The sequence below is a fragment of the Motacilla alba genome, chromosome 10, assembly GCF_015832195.1.
Source record: "Motacilla alba alba isolate MOTALB_02 chromosome 10, Motacilla_alba_V1.0_pri, whole genome shotgun sequence".
Lineage (NCBI taxonomy): Eukaryota > Metazoa > Chordata > Aves > Passeriformes > Motacillidae > Motacilla > Motacilla alba.
The window spans coordinates 20,425,021-20,442,879 of NC_052025.1; the positions used below are offsets into that span (position 1 = coordinate 20,425,021).

At 47.7% G+C, this 17,859-nt stretch overlaps 1 protein-coding gene across 10 annotated transcripts in view; it reads left to right on the top strand.

Annotated features, from left to right (window-relative positions):
* Positions 1 to 17,859, top strand: part of PPIP5K1 (diphosphoinositol pentakisphosphate kinase 1) — a 45,937-nt gene that overhangs the window by 6,285 nt on the left and 21,793 nt on the right. For 8 of the 10 annotated variants that reach the window (XM_038147522.1, XM_038147525.1, XM_038147523.1 and 5 more), the window contains 20 exons: positions 71 to 156; positions 392 to 546; positions 1,538 to 1,639; positions 1,923 to 2,084; positions 3,145 to 3,266; positions 3,721 to 3,822; positions 4,540 to 4,626; positions 5,048 to 5,123; positions 5,634 to 5,743; positions 6,683 to 6,768; positions 7,166 to 7,294; positions 9,255 to 9,376; positions 10,134 to 10,316; positions 11,195 to 11,336; positions 11,984 to 12,207; positions 13,113 to 13,240; positions 13,727 to 13,841; positions 15,213 to 15,320; positions 16,547 to 16,663; positions 16,940 to 17,104. In XM_038147522.1, the coding sequence (XP_038003450.1) occupies positions 71 to 156; positions 392 to 546; positions 1,538 to 1,639; positions 1,923 to 2,084; positions 3,145 to 3,266; positions 3,721 to 3,822; positions 4,540 to 4,626; positions 5,048 to 5,123; positions 5,634 to 5,743; positions 6,683 to 6,768; positions 7,166 to 7,294; positions 9,255 to 9,376; positions 10,134 to 10,316; positions 11,195 to 11,336; positions 11,984 to 12,207; positions 13,113 to 13,240; positions 13,727 to 13,841; positions 15,213 to 15,320; positions 16,547 to 16,663; positions 16,940 to 17,104 (2,521 nt within the window). The remainder of the gene's footprint in view (positions 1 to 70; positions 157 to 391; positions 547 to 1,537; positions 1,640 to 1,922; positions 2,085 to 3,144; positions 3,267 to 3,720; positions 3,823 to 4,539; positions 4,627 to 5,047; positions 5,124 to 5,633; positions 5,744 to 6,682; positions 6,769 to 7,165; positions 7,295 to 9,254; positions 9,377 to 10,133; positions 10,317 to 11,194; positions 11,337 to 11,983; positions 12,208 to 13,112; positions 13,241 to 13,726; positions 13,842 to 15,212; positions 15,321 to 16,546; positions 16,664 to 16,939; positions 17,105 to 17,859) is intronic. The other 2 variants (XM_038147524.1, XM_038147532.1) reach the window with 1 other exon arrangement.

Consider the following 17,859-nt stretch of genomic DNA (forward strand, 5'->3'; position numbering starts at 1 on the left):
GTGAAGTCTTTCCCTTGGTGTGTACTGAGGACCTTCTAAACTCTTCTGACACTGCCTCTGTCCTCTTCAGGCGTGAAGTGTATCGGATCCTTCAAGAAGAGGGAATAGACCTGCCCCGCTATGCTGTGCTCAATCGAGATCCTGACAGACCAGAAGGTCAGTGTCCAACTTCTACTGAAAGCCATTTCCCCAGGCTCTGCTATTTAAGATAGTCTGCAGAGGACAGATACTGGCAGTCACCTCAAAGAGGTCTGACTCATAAGTCTCTCGGGTTTTTTTTGTGGGCAAAGGTCCCAGCAGCAAAACCAACTGATGGGCCTGGAAGGGGCTGTGGCTCTGCACTAGACTGTCTCACCTTTCCTGATGTACTGCTGCTGTGCTCTGTCTTCAGAGTGCAACTTGGTGGAAGGAGAGGACCACGTGGAGGTAAACGGAGCTGTGTTCCCAAAGCCGTTTGTAGAGAAGCCAGTCAGTGCTGAAGACCACAATGTGTACATTTACTACCCAACATCAGCAGGTGGGGGCAGCCAGCGGCTCTTCCGTAAGGTGAGGAGGGGTCTCCAGAGCTGGTGTTGGAGCCAACACATCTGAGACTCATGTGGCTGCAAGAAGGAGTGTTGGGGCAGGTGAAGGGGGAAGGAAGGTTTTGTGTTGGGGAAGTTTAGACCTTCTTAGAACTTTTAGTTCAACTGGATCTACGTGGGAACCACAGAAGGACGTATTTTAGTGGTAGTGCTGACTTCACCTTCCCCATCCTCTTGGTGACCTTTATCCTGGAGTCATGGAGCACTGTGTCCCTTTCTGAATAGCATGCTGATTTCTCCTGGGTTTATCAGGGTGAATTTAAAAAAAAACCCCACATTCCTGTCATTTAACATCATTCTTGACCTTCCCATTTAGTGTAGCTTGCACACGTGATAAAAGCAGTATTTATTCCTAGATTTCACAGGAACTCTGCCCTTACTCACATCCCTCACTTTTCCAGTGAGCAGTTATAGCTGTGATGTATCTTTTTTCCAATCAGTTACACATCTGGCATGAATGAAACTGAAATGATTGTTCCCTTAGGTAAGATACAGGTATGCCTCTTGAGGTTGTATCCAAAGCCTTACTAAAAATGAAAACAACATCATCCTCAATGTCGATAAAATCCATCATGGTCGTAGAAGGAAATTAAATAGGTTGGACTATCACCTGTCATAATTTATTTTAATTTGCATATTAGTCAGGCTCCTTACTTTGTAGGTGTTTTTTCACTTTTTTTTGTTCCGTATCCTTGAAGTGATTGGAGACAAATTAATGGTCTGTACTAGCTTTTCTCCTCTTTAAAGCCTGGAAAATGACATACCTGCTGCCTGCATTTTGGTGTCTTTTGTCCTCCATAAATAAGTGGGCTGTAATGTCTGGGGGGCCTGAGATGCTAATCCATTAAGTCTCCTAAATTCTCTACATATGGGATGAAACTTCTGCTTTCCTGCTTCCATCTAAGAAAAGGGTCCCTGTGCTCTTCCCTGAGGTGTTTATTCTGTGCTTTCAGATTGGCAGCCGGAGCAGCGTGTACTCCCCAGAGAGCAGCGTGAGGAAGACAGGCTCCTACATTTATGAGGAGTTCATGCCTACGGATGGCACTGATGTAAAGGTAAGGAAAAGCCTGGCATGGTGCCTTCCTTTGTCAGGCCTGGGGGAGCTGAAAGTTCAGCAGTTCTGCTTAGTCCTGCGAAGGCTCTGGAACGTGTGTTTAAGCTTTGAGGTGCTGACTGCGCAGTTCCAGCCCCAAAGTGGGGAACGGCTGCTCTGTGGATCACACCAGGAGGAATGTGTGAGACCATCTCATCTCCTTTTCTGTGTCTGCAGCAGAAATAACTTCTGGAAGCTGCAGTTGGTCTTGGTGGCTGTGTCAGGTGTGCTCACTGTCATTCCAGGTGTACACTGTTGGGCCGGACTATGCCCATGCAGAGGCTCGCAAATCCCCTGCTTTGGATGGGAAGGTGGAACGGGACAGTGAAGGGAAGGAAATTCGCTACCCAGTCATGCTGACTGCCATGGAGAAACTCGTTGCCCGTAAAGTCTGCGTAGCCTTTAAGGTCTGTATTTTCTTTCCTGTGCAAGCAGGACTCCACAAATGTCTGATATGTGTCAGGGTTGGTGTTAAAACTTGTCATCCTGGCATGTCTCAGGCATGGCAACCCTCCACGCCTGATGCCAGTTGTTGGTCCTGCTGGCTGTGGCTCTTTGCTGGGCAGAGGTGACTGGGAAGGCAGAGGGCCTGCAGCAAATGCCCTCTGGGCTGGTCAGTGCCTGGTGTCCCACATACATCTGAGCATTTAATACTGGATCCTGAGCATGCTGCTCTCCATCTGACTGCTCATCCTGTCTTGACTCCTTCCTGCTTTTGTTTATGTGGAAAATTTGGTCTTATTTTCTTGGGGTTTTTATTTTCTTTTTCTTTTTGTATTTCGGTACTTGTGTTTGGTTCTTTTATTTGTTTGGGCTTTTTGTTTGTCTGGTTTTGGTTTTTTTTAGTTCTTGCATTTTTTTAATATGGCTCTGGTACAAACCGATGTTTTATTTTACACTTGGGTAGAGTGAGTAAGAGTCTAGGTATGGTTCCATGACATGTTCAGCAGTGTCAGTGGAAGAAGCACTGGACTCCTTGTTCCTGCTCCACTGCAACTGGCACCCCATGCAGTTGGGCTGATGCAGATTTGGTCTCTTTTCTACCTTGTAGCCTTTTCCATTTGGTGATGGGTGTCATTGCCTACAGCACTTCTTGTCCGTGCTTGTCAGTCTGGTTCAAAATTATTGGATTTGAAAGGAAGAGCAGGATATCCAGGAGCTGCTCTGTTTCAGGTCTCTAGAGCTCTGGGAAGTCAGGGGTTGGCCCTGATGGCTTCATGTGGGGGTTTGTGGTTAGGGCCTTTGGTTCAGCAGCAAGGGGGTAAAGGTCTGACTAATGGCATGTCTTCACACTTGCTCTAGGCTTGTGAGGTGGGCATGGAGTGGAGGATGGCTGCAGCATCAGCAGGGCTGAGCTGGGCAGTTGGCTGGGTCTGCGTATGCCCCGCTGGCAGGGTCGCTGCTGTCCCCCAGTGCTTCCCTTCCTTCCTGCGTGTCTGAGTCCCATATCCTCTGCTTCCTCCGCAGCAAACCGTGTGTGGGTTCGACCTCCTGCGGGCCAACGGCCACTCCTTTGTTTGTGATGTGAATGGCTTCAGCTTTGTGAAGAACTCCATGAAGTATTATGATGACTGTGCCAAAATCCTTGGGTATGAGCAATATGAGTTTTGATAAGGTGGTAAGGTAACTCACAGCACAGTAAAATGAAATGTGGAGTCTTGGTCAGTATGTCAGAGAAGTCTGCAAGTGGTTCATGTGAGTTGTTTGCTCAGCTGGTGAAAGCTTGGCTCTTGGAGGAACAGGTTCTTTTCAAGCCCTGGAGCTCCTGCTGGCATTGGCATTAGTTGTCTTTGTCTACAGCTAGATGTATCTTCCAGGACTTTTCATTACATGCTGAGTCCAGTTGTGGTATTGGTGATGTGGGGGAAACTGGTACCCCTTTGGGGTGCCCTGACTAGCCCACAGTGTGATAGGTGTCTCTGCAGTGAAAGTGAGGGGAAATTCTGTGGCTCTTTTCACATCTTTCACCCGGACTGCTAAGGAGGAGGTGGAAAACCAAGGGAATGGATTTTCTGGTGAGTGTTGTATTTTGATTTCTTCCAGAAATATAATCATGAGGGAGTTGGCTCCCCAGTTTCATATCCCCTGGTCCATCCCAACAGAGGCAGAAGACATCCCCATTGTCCCCACTACTTCAGGCACCATGTGAGTACCTGCCATCTTCTCTAAAGGATGCCAGTGATGACTGTGTGAGGGACAAAGTATGACAAACCCTGTCCAAGGGCCTGACACCACTAGCAGCATGGCATCCTCCAGCTGTGGGCTGCTTGCAACCCTGAAATGCCTGTGGAAAGCCTTAGCTATGCATGTAGAAGTTGTGACAGGTTGAGGATTAATTGTAGGTTTGATGAATGCAGATGAGCAGTAACTGAAGAAATTAGAGAAACTGCTTACATGGCTTTCAGAGGTCCAAATTCTTCATCAGGACAGGAAACGGGTCAGGACAGATGCTGTAGCTGGCTGCTACATGGAGAAAGTGCATGCTGAGCTACCAGTGAAATAGATGGAAACACTTAGTTGAAATATTCATAATTACCTATATGCTTGGCTGCCCCTCGTTACCTTTGGCCTTACTAGTTTTCTAGCACATAAGGCTAAAAGATGAAAGGCAAAAGTTTCTTTGTGATCCTCAGCATACTTGTACACTGGTATGAAACCACTCAGCTTAGTAGTGTCTGCAGAGCTCTGACTCCCTCTGCAGCTGGGGCACTTGTGTCTGGTTTAGTCTGGGAGAAATTCTACCCCTGCTGAGGAAAGCGGGTGTCCGAAGAATGGAACTGAAAGAGCAACGGGGAGCTACTGCCATGTGGCAGTTCTGGAGTGTAAGGGCACATTTGTCATCTTTGTCTTGTGTTTCCTCAGGATGGAGCTTCGCTGTGTTATCGCAGTCATCCGTCATGGAGATCGCACCCCGAAGCAGAAGATGAAGATGGAAGTAAAACATCCCCGGTAAGAGCCAAGGGAGGAAGGTGCTGTGCTCCTGGGAAGGGACGAGGGCCTGTTCTCTAAACCAGAAGAAGGAGCAGAGGGCTGAGTGCATAAGAGGCAGTGTTTTTCCTGGCCCATCCAAGCAAATGCTTTCTGACCAGTTGAGAGAGCCCCCTTTCCCCACAAGGATCCTGACACCTTCTGTGTGAGCACTGGAAGGGAGAATGAAGGTGTGGTAGGTGCTGAAAAGGGAAGCTAGTATCTGCTTACTGGTTGTATTTTGAAAAACACTTGTTTTTTCAGAATTTCTGAAGCACAGGCAAGAGCCAGCAGCCTGCTGGTTCTCCCTGAAGAATAGAGACTGAATGCACATGTGTGAATGACCCTCCTTGTGTTATTGAAACAGCAGAAAATGGATCAGCATTCTTTTTTGTCTGTTCAGGTTCTTTGAATTATTTGAGAAATATGATGGTTACAAGACAGGGAAGTTGAAGTTGAAGAAACCAGAGCAGCTACAGGTGAGGAAGTGCATTCTGGGGTTACTGCGTGGGATATGCAGGTAATGCAGATCCTGGTGTGAGGCAGTTCTTTGGGAGGGTGCAAACCTCCAAAAGGGCGACAGTCTGTCACACAGATGCTCTCTGTCTCATTCTGCACCCTGTGCACACTCAGCTGGCTGACCGCAGGAGAGCAGAACGGAAACTTCTGCTGCCTGGTGTGCACACTGTAGGATGGAGATGACCTGATGCAGCTTGCCCACTAGCTGTGGTTGCCTCTGGTGACAGAGGGGTCCATGCTGGGGAGTGGGGCAATTGGAGGTGCCTGCTTGGTTCTCAACAGGGCTGTAGTACAGCATGGGGATGAAACAGACTGCAGTGTGAAAGTTTGTCCTGCCTGAGCTGTGTCTCATGAAATGCCATGCCTCTGAGGAGTGTCTGCATGGACCTGATTCTGGGTGAAGCTGTTAGGAGGCCTTGCAGGAGTATGCTGGTGAGTCTGAGGCAGAATTGCTCTCTGCTTTCCAACAGGAAGTGCTGGACATTGCACGGCAGCTCGTGGTGGAGCTGGGAACCCACAGTGATTGTGAAATCGAGGAGAGGAAATCCAAACTGGAGCAGCTGAAGAGTGTCTTGGAGATGTAAGCATTCCTATCTCGGGGCACTGTGGGTTTGCCTCAGAGCATGTGATGCAGAAACAAGCTGTGCTGCTGGTGTCCTCGCCAGCTGGTGCCCAGAGACTGGCGTCTCCTCTGTCCCCTCTTAGTAGCTGTACGTGAAAGGCACCATGTTCCTCACCTTTCCTCCTTGACATCAAAACCCTGCTGACCCTTGTCCCAAGTGTGTCTGGTGTTTGGCTAAACAACTTGAGACAAAACTGAGCTTTCTTTGCTGCAGGAGAGGAACTGGGGTCCTGGAGGGACCGTATTCATATGAAGCATTTTGATATAATTGGAATAAAACTTGTTTTAAATAAAGTTGTCCTGGTGCCAAAAGTTTAGCAAAAGAGCTCAGAAAATATGAAAAGATGTTTGTGTCCTCTGAGGTTTTGTACAGTCAAAATAAAAATGTGGTGGTATTGACAACTTCTAAACAAAACCGGGTTCCTCTCAGGACTGCAGCTAGCTAGGGCACACACAGCCAGCATCTGTGTTCAGGCCATGTCTCTGGAGCACAGAGGAGGACTTTTTGCTGTGATTACCTACTCTGCTCTTTCTGCTCATCATGGTTATCCTCAAAGCATCTGTCACAGTGTTTTTTTCTGTGATCTCATTACCCACTTGTTGAAGATGTAGATAGAGTTTAAAGCCCTAGTGAGGAATGACAGTGTAGAGTGCTCTTGGTAGAAGAGCAAGGGAATGGATCTTTGAATTTTGTTTGAGGGAACTGTTTGGCTTTTTGTGGGGGTCTGTGCTGGGTCACAGGGAGATGACAAAAATCATATTCCATGGCTATGGGTGTTGTACCAGAAAGTCTCTTGCTTGTGCTGTACTTCTGCTGTGTACTGCCTGGGGGCCTCTGGGCAAAGGTTGGGTGGAGTTGATCTTTTTCAGGTTTTTTTTCTCCATCCCTTGTGACAGGTATGGACATTTTTCTGGCATTAACCGTAAGGTTCAGTTGACCTATCTTCCTCATGGACATCCAAAAGCTGCAAGTGAAGATGAAGGTAAAGAAACCTGATGGTGTACCTCAAGCTGATGTTTAAGCCCAGAGTTCAGGTGTGAGTGCAGCTACCCTATTGTATAGGCCTCTGGACATGCAAGCAGAATTCATGACCCACATCTTACCTTTGCTCACATCGTAGGAAGGATTGGAGGGATGCCAGTACACCCTGGCTGGCTCTACAGGGCTTGCATTTCCAGTTCTGTGAATGTCAGCCTATGCCGTCAAAAACTAGTGACTCTGAATTTCCTGCTTGCTGATTTGTTTCCTGGGGAGTTTGGGTCAGGCTTGTGTTGAGAACACTCTGCAAGGTGCTGATGACAACCTGTTCTTCTCCTGTCCTCTCCCTCTGCAAGCTCAGATGTGAGCTCTGATGTAGGAAATACCTGTTTGTCTCCTAGAAGCTCGCCGAGAGTCCTCCCCCTCCCTTCTCCTGGTGCTTAAGTGGGGTGGAGAGCTGACCCCAGCAGGAAGAGTCCAGGCTGAGGAGCTGGGGCGGGCCTTTCGCTGCATGTATCCTGGAGGCCAAGGTGAGTTTGGCCAGGGACCTCTGGTCCTGCCCCATGGCTGCCAGCCTGCCCAGCCCAGGTGAGGGTTGCTCAGGCATCTGTGGCTGTATACAGCCTCTGGGACCAGTTTTTGTTCTTTTGAGTTGGTGTGGTAGGGATAAATAATTCAGGTGGGTTTTGTACCCAGAGATCCCTAAGCTGACCCGAGAGGTCTGCTGTTAAACTTCAGTGTGTCTTGGAATGCAGCAGCTTTCTTTACATCATGTGCCAGGATTCAAAAAAAGACAAGTGGTTCTAATAAGGTACATTCTGATGCAGTAAATACAAAGTTTATGAATGGTTAACAAGGAATTTAGGTAGAGAAAGGTAGAGGACAGAGGATATCTGTTTTGGAACACAGATAATTCTGCCCTGAGACAGGAGAATAGGGAGGTAACATCTCCATATTTTCTGCACCATAATTCTGTGATGCTAAAAAGCATCTAACATGCACACAAATGAACAAGAACTGAAAGGGAAAAAAAACCCAAATGCTGAGATTGCCTTTGAGTCAGGAGCAATACACTGGATTGATCCAGTGAGCCCAGTATTGGATAGCTTGTCTTTGACTTGTATGTTAAATTAATTCAATTTAATTAATTACATTTCAAAATAGTTAAGCAAATTTAAATTGGATTGGAGAAGATTTCCTTCTAGAGTAAGAAAGAGTTACCTTTGGTGGAAGAGAATCGGGTCAGGGGACACTTAAGCAAGCTGGACATACATGACCCCAGGGGCCCTGACGGGCTGCACTCACAGTGCCAAGGGAGCAGGCAGGTGGCCCTGCAGGGATTCTCTTTGAGAGGCTCTGGGGAGTGGGGAGCTGCCTGGGGACTGGAGGAGAGGAAGTGTCACCCTGAGCTTCAAAACTGACAAGAAGGAGGGCCCAGGGCACTGCAGCCAGGTCAGCGTCAGCACAGTCTCTGAGCTGGTGATGGAGCAGCTAATCCTGGACATCCTTCCTGGGTGCATGAAGGGTAGGCAGGTGACTGTGAGTAGTCAGCATGGATTCACAAAGGGAAGTAATGCTTAACTAACCTGGTAACTTCCTACAGGGAAGGGACCCCCTTGCTTAGATGAGAGTCATTCTGAGCAACAGCTTTGAAGGCTCTGCTCCATGTGGCCATTCATGGAGAGGGAGACATCTTGTTTCGCAGGGAAGTGCTGTGTTCCTGGGTAGCATTTGGTGCCTGGCAGCTTTCCCAAGACATGCATCTGACCTCTGGCTGGTGTCTGTCTGTCAGGGTGTTTCTCTGAGTTGTGAGCTCTGAGCAGTGTTCCTGTCTTGTCACACAACGTGACTGGGTACTGTGCAGAATTGCCCTGGGATTCCAGGTAGCAGCAAATAGTGACCACTGCACTGTCTTTGGAGGTCAGACTCGAGAGCTTCATGAGTTACTTTCCTCCATTACTGATCTGACTCTTGTGGTTGACTCAGACATGAGAAATAAACTGGCAATTTGTGCCACAAAGTAATTGTAGCTGTACAGGATCTCCTTTGGAAACTTCCCTGCTGAGCTGCCCTCCCTGCAGTTCTGAGGGCTGCAGGACCTGCTCTCATGCAGAAACTAAGCAAAAAGAAGTGATTTTTTTTTTTTGTGCATCTTCATTCTGCACCAAGGTATTCAGGCTATCAGAACTACTACAGGGTGTTCAGTAGAGTTTGCTGCAGAATTTGGGCAGCATCAGACTTGACTGGTGAATGCTCATTTTTTTCCTAAAAATGAACTTTCCCAAGTTAAGCAATGACTTTGTTACATTTCTAGTCCTTGTGTATAGCTAGAACTGTCTGTTTTGGAGCAGCATAAATGCTGCCTATGCAATTGACTAATTCTCTACATAACTTTGTTACTACAATAAAGTTTGTTTGTCTAAACCAGTATATTCAGCTGACACTTTTGCAGGTGTGAGAATGCCGATTTTGAGTTGTCCTTGGTTGCAGGTGATTATGCTGGTTTCCCTGGCTGTGGCTTGCTCAGGCTGCACAGCACTTATCGCCACGATCTCAAGATCTACGCCTCGGACGAGGGGAGAGTTCAGATGACAGCAGCAGCTTTTGCAAAGGTCTTTCTTCTCTTTTGGGCATCCGTTTCTTCATTACTCTTAAAATATGCCAGTTCTAAAGGAAGGAGTTTTCCTAGGATCTTCCTCCTCTCTGTTGGATGGACTGGGGCACACTGTGCTAATAGCAGGTGTATGGGGCAGTACTGAACATCTGGTGCATCTGCACCTGTCACCTTTAATGTCCTGTCTAGGACAGGACTCTCAGTCGGGAGTCCTGGAGTTATGTATGGATTATTGCTGGTGCTTGATCTTGGAGCACACCAGATGTGCTGCTGAATATTGATTGCCTATAGAATGAATTCTTCTGGGGTGGCTGCCCAGCCAGAGGGGTTATTCCTTGCCTGCTGAATTTAAAAGGGAATGATATGTCTTCAGTGTGATATGGGGTGGAGACTGGGGAGAAGACGGGTTCATTTGCAGCTAAAGCCAAGGGGAATCCTGCAGTGGCCTTAGCTGGTCTTTGGAGCATTCACTGTATTAACATTTTCAAGCAAACTGAGCTGCTCGATAGATGAGCCTGCTCAACAGTTGCCTGGACAAATGTGGGGCTGCTGCAGGCAGAGCTGTCCTTTGCTGGAACAGCTCTAGAACCATGCCAGAGTCATCTCTGACTGGAGGGGATGTTGCTGTAAAACTGCCCTTCAAGGACAGTTGAAATTTTGCTTAAGTTTCCTGAGTTCAGGCCATAAAACTACCAGAATTTTTGTTGCTTGGGTTACACAGACCTGAAATCTTGTCCTGTGTGGTGTGGCTTTAGGGTCTGCTGGCCCTGGAAGGAGAGCTGACCCCCATCCTGGTGCAGATGGTGAAAAGTGCCAACATGAATGGCCTGCTGGACAGTGACAGTGACTCCCTTAGCAGCTGTCAGCACAGAGTGAAGGCGCGACTGCATGAAATCATGCAGAAGGATGCTGAGTTCTGTGAAGAGGATTATGAAAAGGTAAAGCACCAGTGTGGCTTCATTGCTCCCTGTATCTGAAAGGAGAATAGCATTGCTGCAGTGGTTTGATGTGAAGTGTGTGGTATGTGAACAGTGGTTTGATTACTTTGGGATCAGTTCTGGTCAAAATGACAGGATATGTCTGGAAGTGTGCAGGTTAATTGCCCTTGCCCTTCTTGGAGTGACAGTCCTCAGTGTTGCTCTGCTGTCCCCTTCAAGACTGATCATGGTGCCTTTTTCTCCCTTCAGAATTCCCAGTTCATTTTGATCTTGTGAGTATGCTAAAAGAGCTCCTGCATGCTGCTCAGATCAATCCCAGCTGCTGTAGGCAGGGAGTGGCCTCACAGGATTCTAGATCCGTGCTCTGTGCACATGTGAACAGACCTTTTGGTTACAAATTGCTGTGTGTCCTGTCAAGTTCTGACAGCTGCAGAGTAGAGAGCGTGGGCTGCATCCAGCACAGCAACCAGTGAAAGCACTATTGCTGCTTCTCCAGCAAGTCCCCAAAATACTTTTTCCCAGGCTCTGAAATGTGGTTACTGGACTGAAATCCTTTAAGGAACATATTTATCATCTCAAAGAACTACTGAAAATGAAGCCGTTTTGCTGAAGTGCAGAAGCAAAGTGAGACAAGAGTGGATATTGGAGGTGGAGGGAGGGTCCAGTCTGATGGGAGCGGTTGTTTGCTCCCTCTGAGTTTGATGCTGAGGAAGATTTTAAGACATGTCTGACTACTCCTAGGAATAGGCCAGCTTATTGTGCTCAGCTGGGAGCACAGCTTTTGTCCCAAGTCAGAAAGCAGTATGGCTGCAAAAGACAGGTGTTTTGCATTCCCCATTTGTGAAGACTAACTAATGTCTGCTGGAATCTTCTTTCAGCTAGCACCTACAGGCAGTGCTTCTCTGCTCAACTCCATGACCTTTATCCAGAACCCAGTTGAGGTCTGTAACCAGGTGTTCACCCTGATTGAGAATCTCACCTCCCAGATACGAAAACGTCTGGAAGACCCAAAATCTGCAGGTGAGCAACAGAACTGGAAAGGGCCTGGAAGAGATTAATTTATTGTTACATCTTCAGAGCTCCCAAACACCACTAGGGCTTATGTTTGTCTGTAGCAAAGAAACTGTAAAGTGTAATTCTGTATCTGCTGTTGATGTGGAAGGCTCCGCTTTCAATTACTGTTAAAGAGAGCTGTAATATAAAGGAAATGATATGTGCGTCTTGGTTTAGAGTAAACATAAACAGCAGCAGAATAGGCTGGAGGGCTATGCCTGGTTTTTTTTCTGGCCTTTTCTGGAGATTGTAAACAGCAAGTTTTTCAGTCACAATTTGCTCATCTCAACTTTCCTAGTAACAGTGCAGAAGTTTTACAAAGGCATCTTGGGGGCCTGCCATGGGATCTACGGCAGACCTAAGCAACCAGGCAGATGGTTTCACTTTTCTCAAGCATTTCAGAGAGTAGCCTGTTGCTGCAGGTTAAAACTCCTGCAACAGTTCCAGTGGCTTTTCCAGACTACTGTTCCTGTGAGTGACACAAGAATTGGAGCACTTTCGTGCTGGGAGAAGTCAGTCACAGCTGCCACTTGAAATCTCTGCAGCAATAACCAGGGTTCTGTGATTCTGTGGTTCTAGGATGTTGATGTTGTTTGCTGTTCTCTGCTTTTTAGACCTGCAGCTGTACCACAGTGAGACTTTGGAACTGATGCTGCAACGCTGGAGTAAGCTGGAGCGAGATTTCCGCATGAAGAATGGGCGCTATGACATCAGCAAGATCCCTGATATATATGACTGCATCAAGTATGATGTACAGCACAACTGTGCACTGAAACTGGAAGGCACAACGGAGCTCTTCAAGCTCTCCAAAGCCCTGGCAGATGTGATCATACCCCAGGTATAGCCTGTGTGACAATGCCTGTGGCGCCAATTTCTGAGCCTTTGCCTTCATGTTTTGTCTTGATTCTCTTGCACATTAGCTGCCAAGGCACCTATCACAATAGGGTATTTCTCAGATCTGTCTCAGTGTTTGTATTAGGCCAAAACCATTTATGACTTGAAATGTGTCAGGGCTGTGCTTCTGGTTGAGGATTCTGGCAGGGTCAGAGTAATGAGCAGTAATGATGCAGCAGCTTTTCCATGTTTGTTCTAGTGCATCACAGCACAGCTCCAAGCTGTGTGTGTGTGCTACAGCAACATTCCATTCCATCCTCTCCACAAGTAGGGTTGTGGAAGTGAAAGGAGATTTCTGTGTTAAAGTTCTGACTAGTTTGTTAATCTTGTCAAACTAGGACTTGTTTAGTTTCTAACGTTGAGGTTCTGACAAAGTTCAATTTATATGGGGTGAGTTTCTACCAGCAAGGTCCAGCTGCCCCTGTAGAGCAGAAGTGGTCTAAGCTTTTTCAGTGTTGCTGGTGATGTGCAGTCTGGCTGTTTTCAGTGTGGCACTGCAGTTTTTATCTTTGCCAATAGCAGTTGTTGCCTTAATGCTCATGGTAGCTCAGGGTGTAAGTTTGCATGTCGTGAGATCTGAGATTTGCTCATGGTCCTTGCACCTCTCAGCTGTTGAAGGATACTGATAGTCATGTCCAGACATAACTGGAGTTCTTGGAAGAATCTCAGTCCTCTGTTACCCCCTGCATATATATGGGGAAAAAAAAGTGAAAAGTGTTGAGTGACATTTCTCTTTGTCCTTGCTTAACCAGTGGTGCTGCAGACTGAGCTGTTGAAGTTAAGTGGCCTTTTATGTGAGGATGTGGCAAAGAACCAGGGCTCAGGGTATCTGTTGTTTTGTTCCTGCAGGAATATGGGATTAATAAGGAGGAGAAACTGGAAATTGCTATTGGCTTTTGTCTTCCTCTCATTAAAAAGATCCAGCTGGACCTACAGAGAACTCATGAAGATGAGTCTGTCAACAAACTACATCCGTTGTAAGGCTTGTGCTGCATGCTGCTGGCAGTGGGGAGGGCAGCTGTGGAGCAGGGGTGGTTCCCATGCCAGCAGGGTGTACTGCTGTGGAAGGAGGTACTGAGCATACACTGAAGGACCCGCCAGGAGGAAGGCATGTTGGTGCTCCCAGAACTAGAAGGCAGATGGAGAAGGCACATTGAGACTGCGTACCAGAAGCACAGGGCCACAAGGCTTGTACTCATTGAAGGTGGATGGTGATGCCTCATCCAGGCATTTCCCTGCACAGGGCCAGTGTAGAATGATGAGCTACCTACTATGTGTCTCCGTTAGGATTCCACAAAATTTGTTGCTCCTGTGCCCAGTGCTCTCGTTGTGTGTTCTGTCCTGCTGCCTTTGACATTTCTCAGTGTGGGGTGGTGTCATTCTTTTAAGTGTACAGAAATGCTGGTGTGTGATAGCTGGCAGTTCACTGGCAGATGAGTAACTGTGGGCTGATTTTGGTTCAGGTACTCAAGAGGAGTCCTGTCGCCGGGCCGCCATGTTCGAACACGGCTGTACTTCACCAGTGAGAGCCATGTGCACTCCCTGCTCAGCATCTTCCGCTACGGGGGGCTTCTGGATGTAAGTGTCCCAGCAGTGCTCACAGAGTAAGCCTCCGTCCTTTTTTCCAGTGGCCTTTTCCAAGGTGGACAGTGTATGTTTGTAGGTTGCCCCTTAAGCCAGCTCTGCCACGAATGCTGTGCATCAGTGGCATCTGGCCAGCTCCATCTCTGCTGTGTTTGCATGCTGCAGCTTCCCGCCTTTCTGGCATGTAGGGGACTTGTTCTTCCTCAGTGCCTCCCTTGCTTGCACAGAGACATGTTTTCTCCAAGATCTGTCCTGCTAGTTTCAGATGAGCAGACCACTTGTCTAGGAGAAGAGCAGTATGAGGCAATGGGGATGAGCGAATTTCTTCCTTCCTGCTTCCTTCAACCCTTTATTTTAAGAGCTTAGTCCTGTATTTATAGTCTTTATATCAATTCTAAGTCAATAAAATCAGTTTTCTTACAGAGGAAGCAACTTGAGGTTGCAAATTCACAGGATGTGCTCTCTACCCAAGAGGCAGATGACACATTTTTAGGGATTAATTCATCCAGCTCACCCTTCACTTGCTCTTTCTTCACCTGCTTCCTGAATGAATTGGTATGCAGACCCTGAGAAAAGCTCTGCTTTAAAGAGGCTCTCTGATTTACCTTCCCAATTTTAAGCATGGTCTGAAATGCCTTGAGACTTTGGGCTTGCTTAACAGGCATGATTTCTGGTGTCTGTGGCAGCTTAGCATATCTGTAGACAGTGATCAGAAAAGTGCCTCTAAATCACTCACTGAACAAGATGCTCCCTTTTCCCTGACTCAAGTGCCCAAGGGTGCTGTGTTGCCAACACAGGGATATTGGGCTGCGTCTGGGTTCTTTGCAGTGGAGGGTTCTGTTCACGTCCATCAATGTGGTGACTCGCTCCACGGCATCGTGGGTGGCCCTTCCAGTGTGACCATTTCCTGGCAGTGCTGGCAGTGAAGGGTGGGCTGCCCTGCTGTGCGGAGCCCAGGGGTTCAGCGTGTCACATTTTTCATTCAGTGTCAGGTAACAGCATTTCACTTGGTCTCTTATTTAGCACAAGTTCATCCCTTGTGCTCGTTTCTGTAGTTTGAGAATGGCTGTGTTTGGGAACCTGCAGTGGGCTCTGCTTGTCTCCAGTCAGCGTGGCACAGCGGCTTGCAACTCACATCTGCACGTGGGTGGCTTGGGCAGCTGCAGCATCCCTCTGTGCAGATGCTCCTCACTGCAAGCACCCTGCCACATTGCAAGGTCGCTTCTTGATGCAAGTTAAGCAAGGTGCTTTTGTCCTGACAATGTTACCTTGTGGAGAGAGGAACTCTCTCAGTCCCATTTCACTGAATGCTGCAAGGTGTCTGCTGTTGCTTATCCCATGCGACTGTTTGTGTGTATATATCAGGAGAACAAAGACCAGCAGTGGAAGAGAGCCATGGACTATTTGAGTGCTATCTCAGAGCTGAACTACATGACCCAGATTGTTATCATGCTCTACGAGGACAACAACAAGGTGAGGGATAGAGCAGTAGGATACTGCTCAGTTGCAAGGCACAATCCTCAGAGATGAGTTCAGTTGGAAGTCTGAAATTTGCTCCTTGTGGACAAAGATGGATGGATAATTAACACAACTGCTAATTTTTAGTTTATGTGGGAGGTAGTGACCCAGTTAATGCTTGTTATATGTAAGCAGAAAGAGCAGTAATGCCCTGAGCAGTAATACCCAACTTATGTAATTAATACTGACTATTTTAAAGCATTTCCTAGTGCAAAATTATTTGCTGCTTTTAAGTATTAATTGCAAGTGAGCAGTAGGAAAAAATAAATAAAATTGAGTGACATTTTATTTGTATTTTTGAAATATATCTAGAAAATATCCAGAAATTCCATATCCATATACCATTTTCTATTCTGAAATTGTGCTGATATAGTTAGGGAAGTGTAAACTGGTATCTTCAGGAAGTAAAGAGAATCATTTAATAAACAGCTAGAATGTGGGAGCTGAGGGTGCTGTGGCTGTAAGTAGGTTTGCCACTAAACTGCATGTCCTGATGATCAGACCTTGTGCCTTGGGTCTGTGCTGCAGGAGTGGTGAGGGGAGCAGCCCCTTATCCCGCACATTTTGGAGTTAGAGCCTTGTATTCACAGAGCTGGTGTGAGCTTCTCATGTCACAAGTGATGCTTGTCAAAAAATATGTGACTAGAACTCTCACGAGTGGTGTGGATGTGTCAGTCAGTCAAGATGGGTTTAAAGCATTAGTGTCAGATACTGTAAAAACTCTGACTTCCTTTAAAAAAGGTTAATGAAAAATTGTTCTTAGAGACAGTTGCTTAAATCTGGGACCAGCCTGACTGAAGTTCCAGGGGGACCCAGTCTCCCCCTGTCCTGGCGTATGCTGGGTTTGCAGCAGGAGTGGGTCAGAAGGAGCTGGGGTTTAGGGGTGTGTGTGTGTATATATATAAATATAAATAGAGCCTGATTCTGTTATGCTCCTCTGTGGCTGTTGTCTCAAAATAGCAACAGCCAGAATGCCTCAGCTGGGTGCTGATCAGGGCTGTCCTTTTGGATGGGACAAACCTGGAGCCATTCTGTTCATGCTGGTTGCCCCTGCTTTCCCTGCAAAGGATGGGCCTGGGATGCGTGCTGGCCAGCACAGCGGGGTGGGACCGTGGCCTGGGCTGATGGTAGGATTAACTGGGTTTGGGTCTTTACCTTTTCCCTGCGACATGTGTTCACAGGACCCCTCTTCAGAGGAGCGTTTCCACGTGGAGCTGCACTTCAGCCCTGGCGTCAAGGGCTGCGAGGAGGACAGGAACATACCCACGGGGTTTGGCTTTCGGCCAGCCTCAGCAGAGGTAAGCGGACACCTGGGCAGGAGCTGCCAGCCCCAGGGACGCTTGGGCACTGTCCTGCTCTGTCTGGCCCTGCTGCAGAAGCCTCCTTGCTGGCAGTGCACACTGGGAGCTGGCACGTTGTGCCTGTGTCCCGTTTGCGTTCGTCAGGGTGGCTGCTGGGGCTGTGAGTGCCTCCTGAGCTTGGCACAGCAGGAGATCCTGGCCGGAGCTGGTGTGGGGCAGCACGGGCAAAGGCCACGTGCCTGTAGACATGAGTGGAGTGTTTCCTTACGGCAGAACGAAGACAAGAAAGCAGACCAAGGCAGCCTAGAGGACCTGTCGAGTGAGAAGGGCAGTGATGAGCCAGACCGCGCTCGGCAGAAGTCCCCGCAGCCCTCGGAGCCAGTCAGCATCCAGAGAAGGTCGCCGCTGGTCAGGAGCCGGAAGACGGGATCCATGGAGGTAACCGTGCTCTTGGTGCCCTTCCTTGTTCTTGCAAAGGCCTTTTGCTTGGTTTTGGTTTCCTGGCATTTCTTTTAACATGCCAGAGTCTGAGTTGATTCTGGAAAAGGATCTGCAGAAGGCAAAGAGGGATGTTGTGGAAGGCAGACCTCTGAAACTCTTCTTCATTGAGGAAGGACAGGAACACAGGCTAGAGAAACTGATGAAGAAGAGCAAGTAAGGAAATGCTTGAGAAACACAAGCATTATTTGGATTACATGCTCTATAGAGGCACTGGTGTAGCCAGTATGAGATTACATGCAACCTCACTGCCTAGCTATGATGACATCTTGCCTTCTGTAAGGCTCCAGTCTTTGCCTTTCACAAAGGCAGCTCCATGGTTCACATTCCTCCATCCCATCTAAGATCTCATGCTGATCAGGGGTCCCTGCTCACTGGTGGATTCATCCAGGATGTTTAAGCTATCAGGGCTTAGAACTGTCCCATTCACTGATTTGGTGAAGTAACAAAATTAATTTTACTGTTATAAAGTCTCTCCTTCCAGGCTGTTCTGTGTCACAAGGCCAGTGTCCCAGTCAGCCGGTGACTGTTACCTTCAGAGTACTCTGTAATTGTCCCTCCTTTCAGAGGGATTTCACAGGCATTTTTGCCATCAGTTTTCTGAACCAGAAAACAGCAGAGTTAATGTTTGAGGTATTTGTTAGCTGTCTTCCATCGCTGTATGTTTCTCACAATGTCACCTCTGCGTGCAGCAC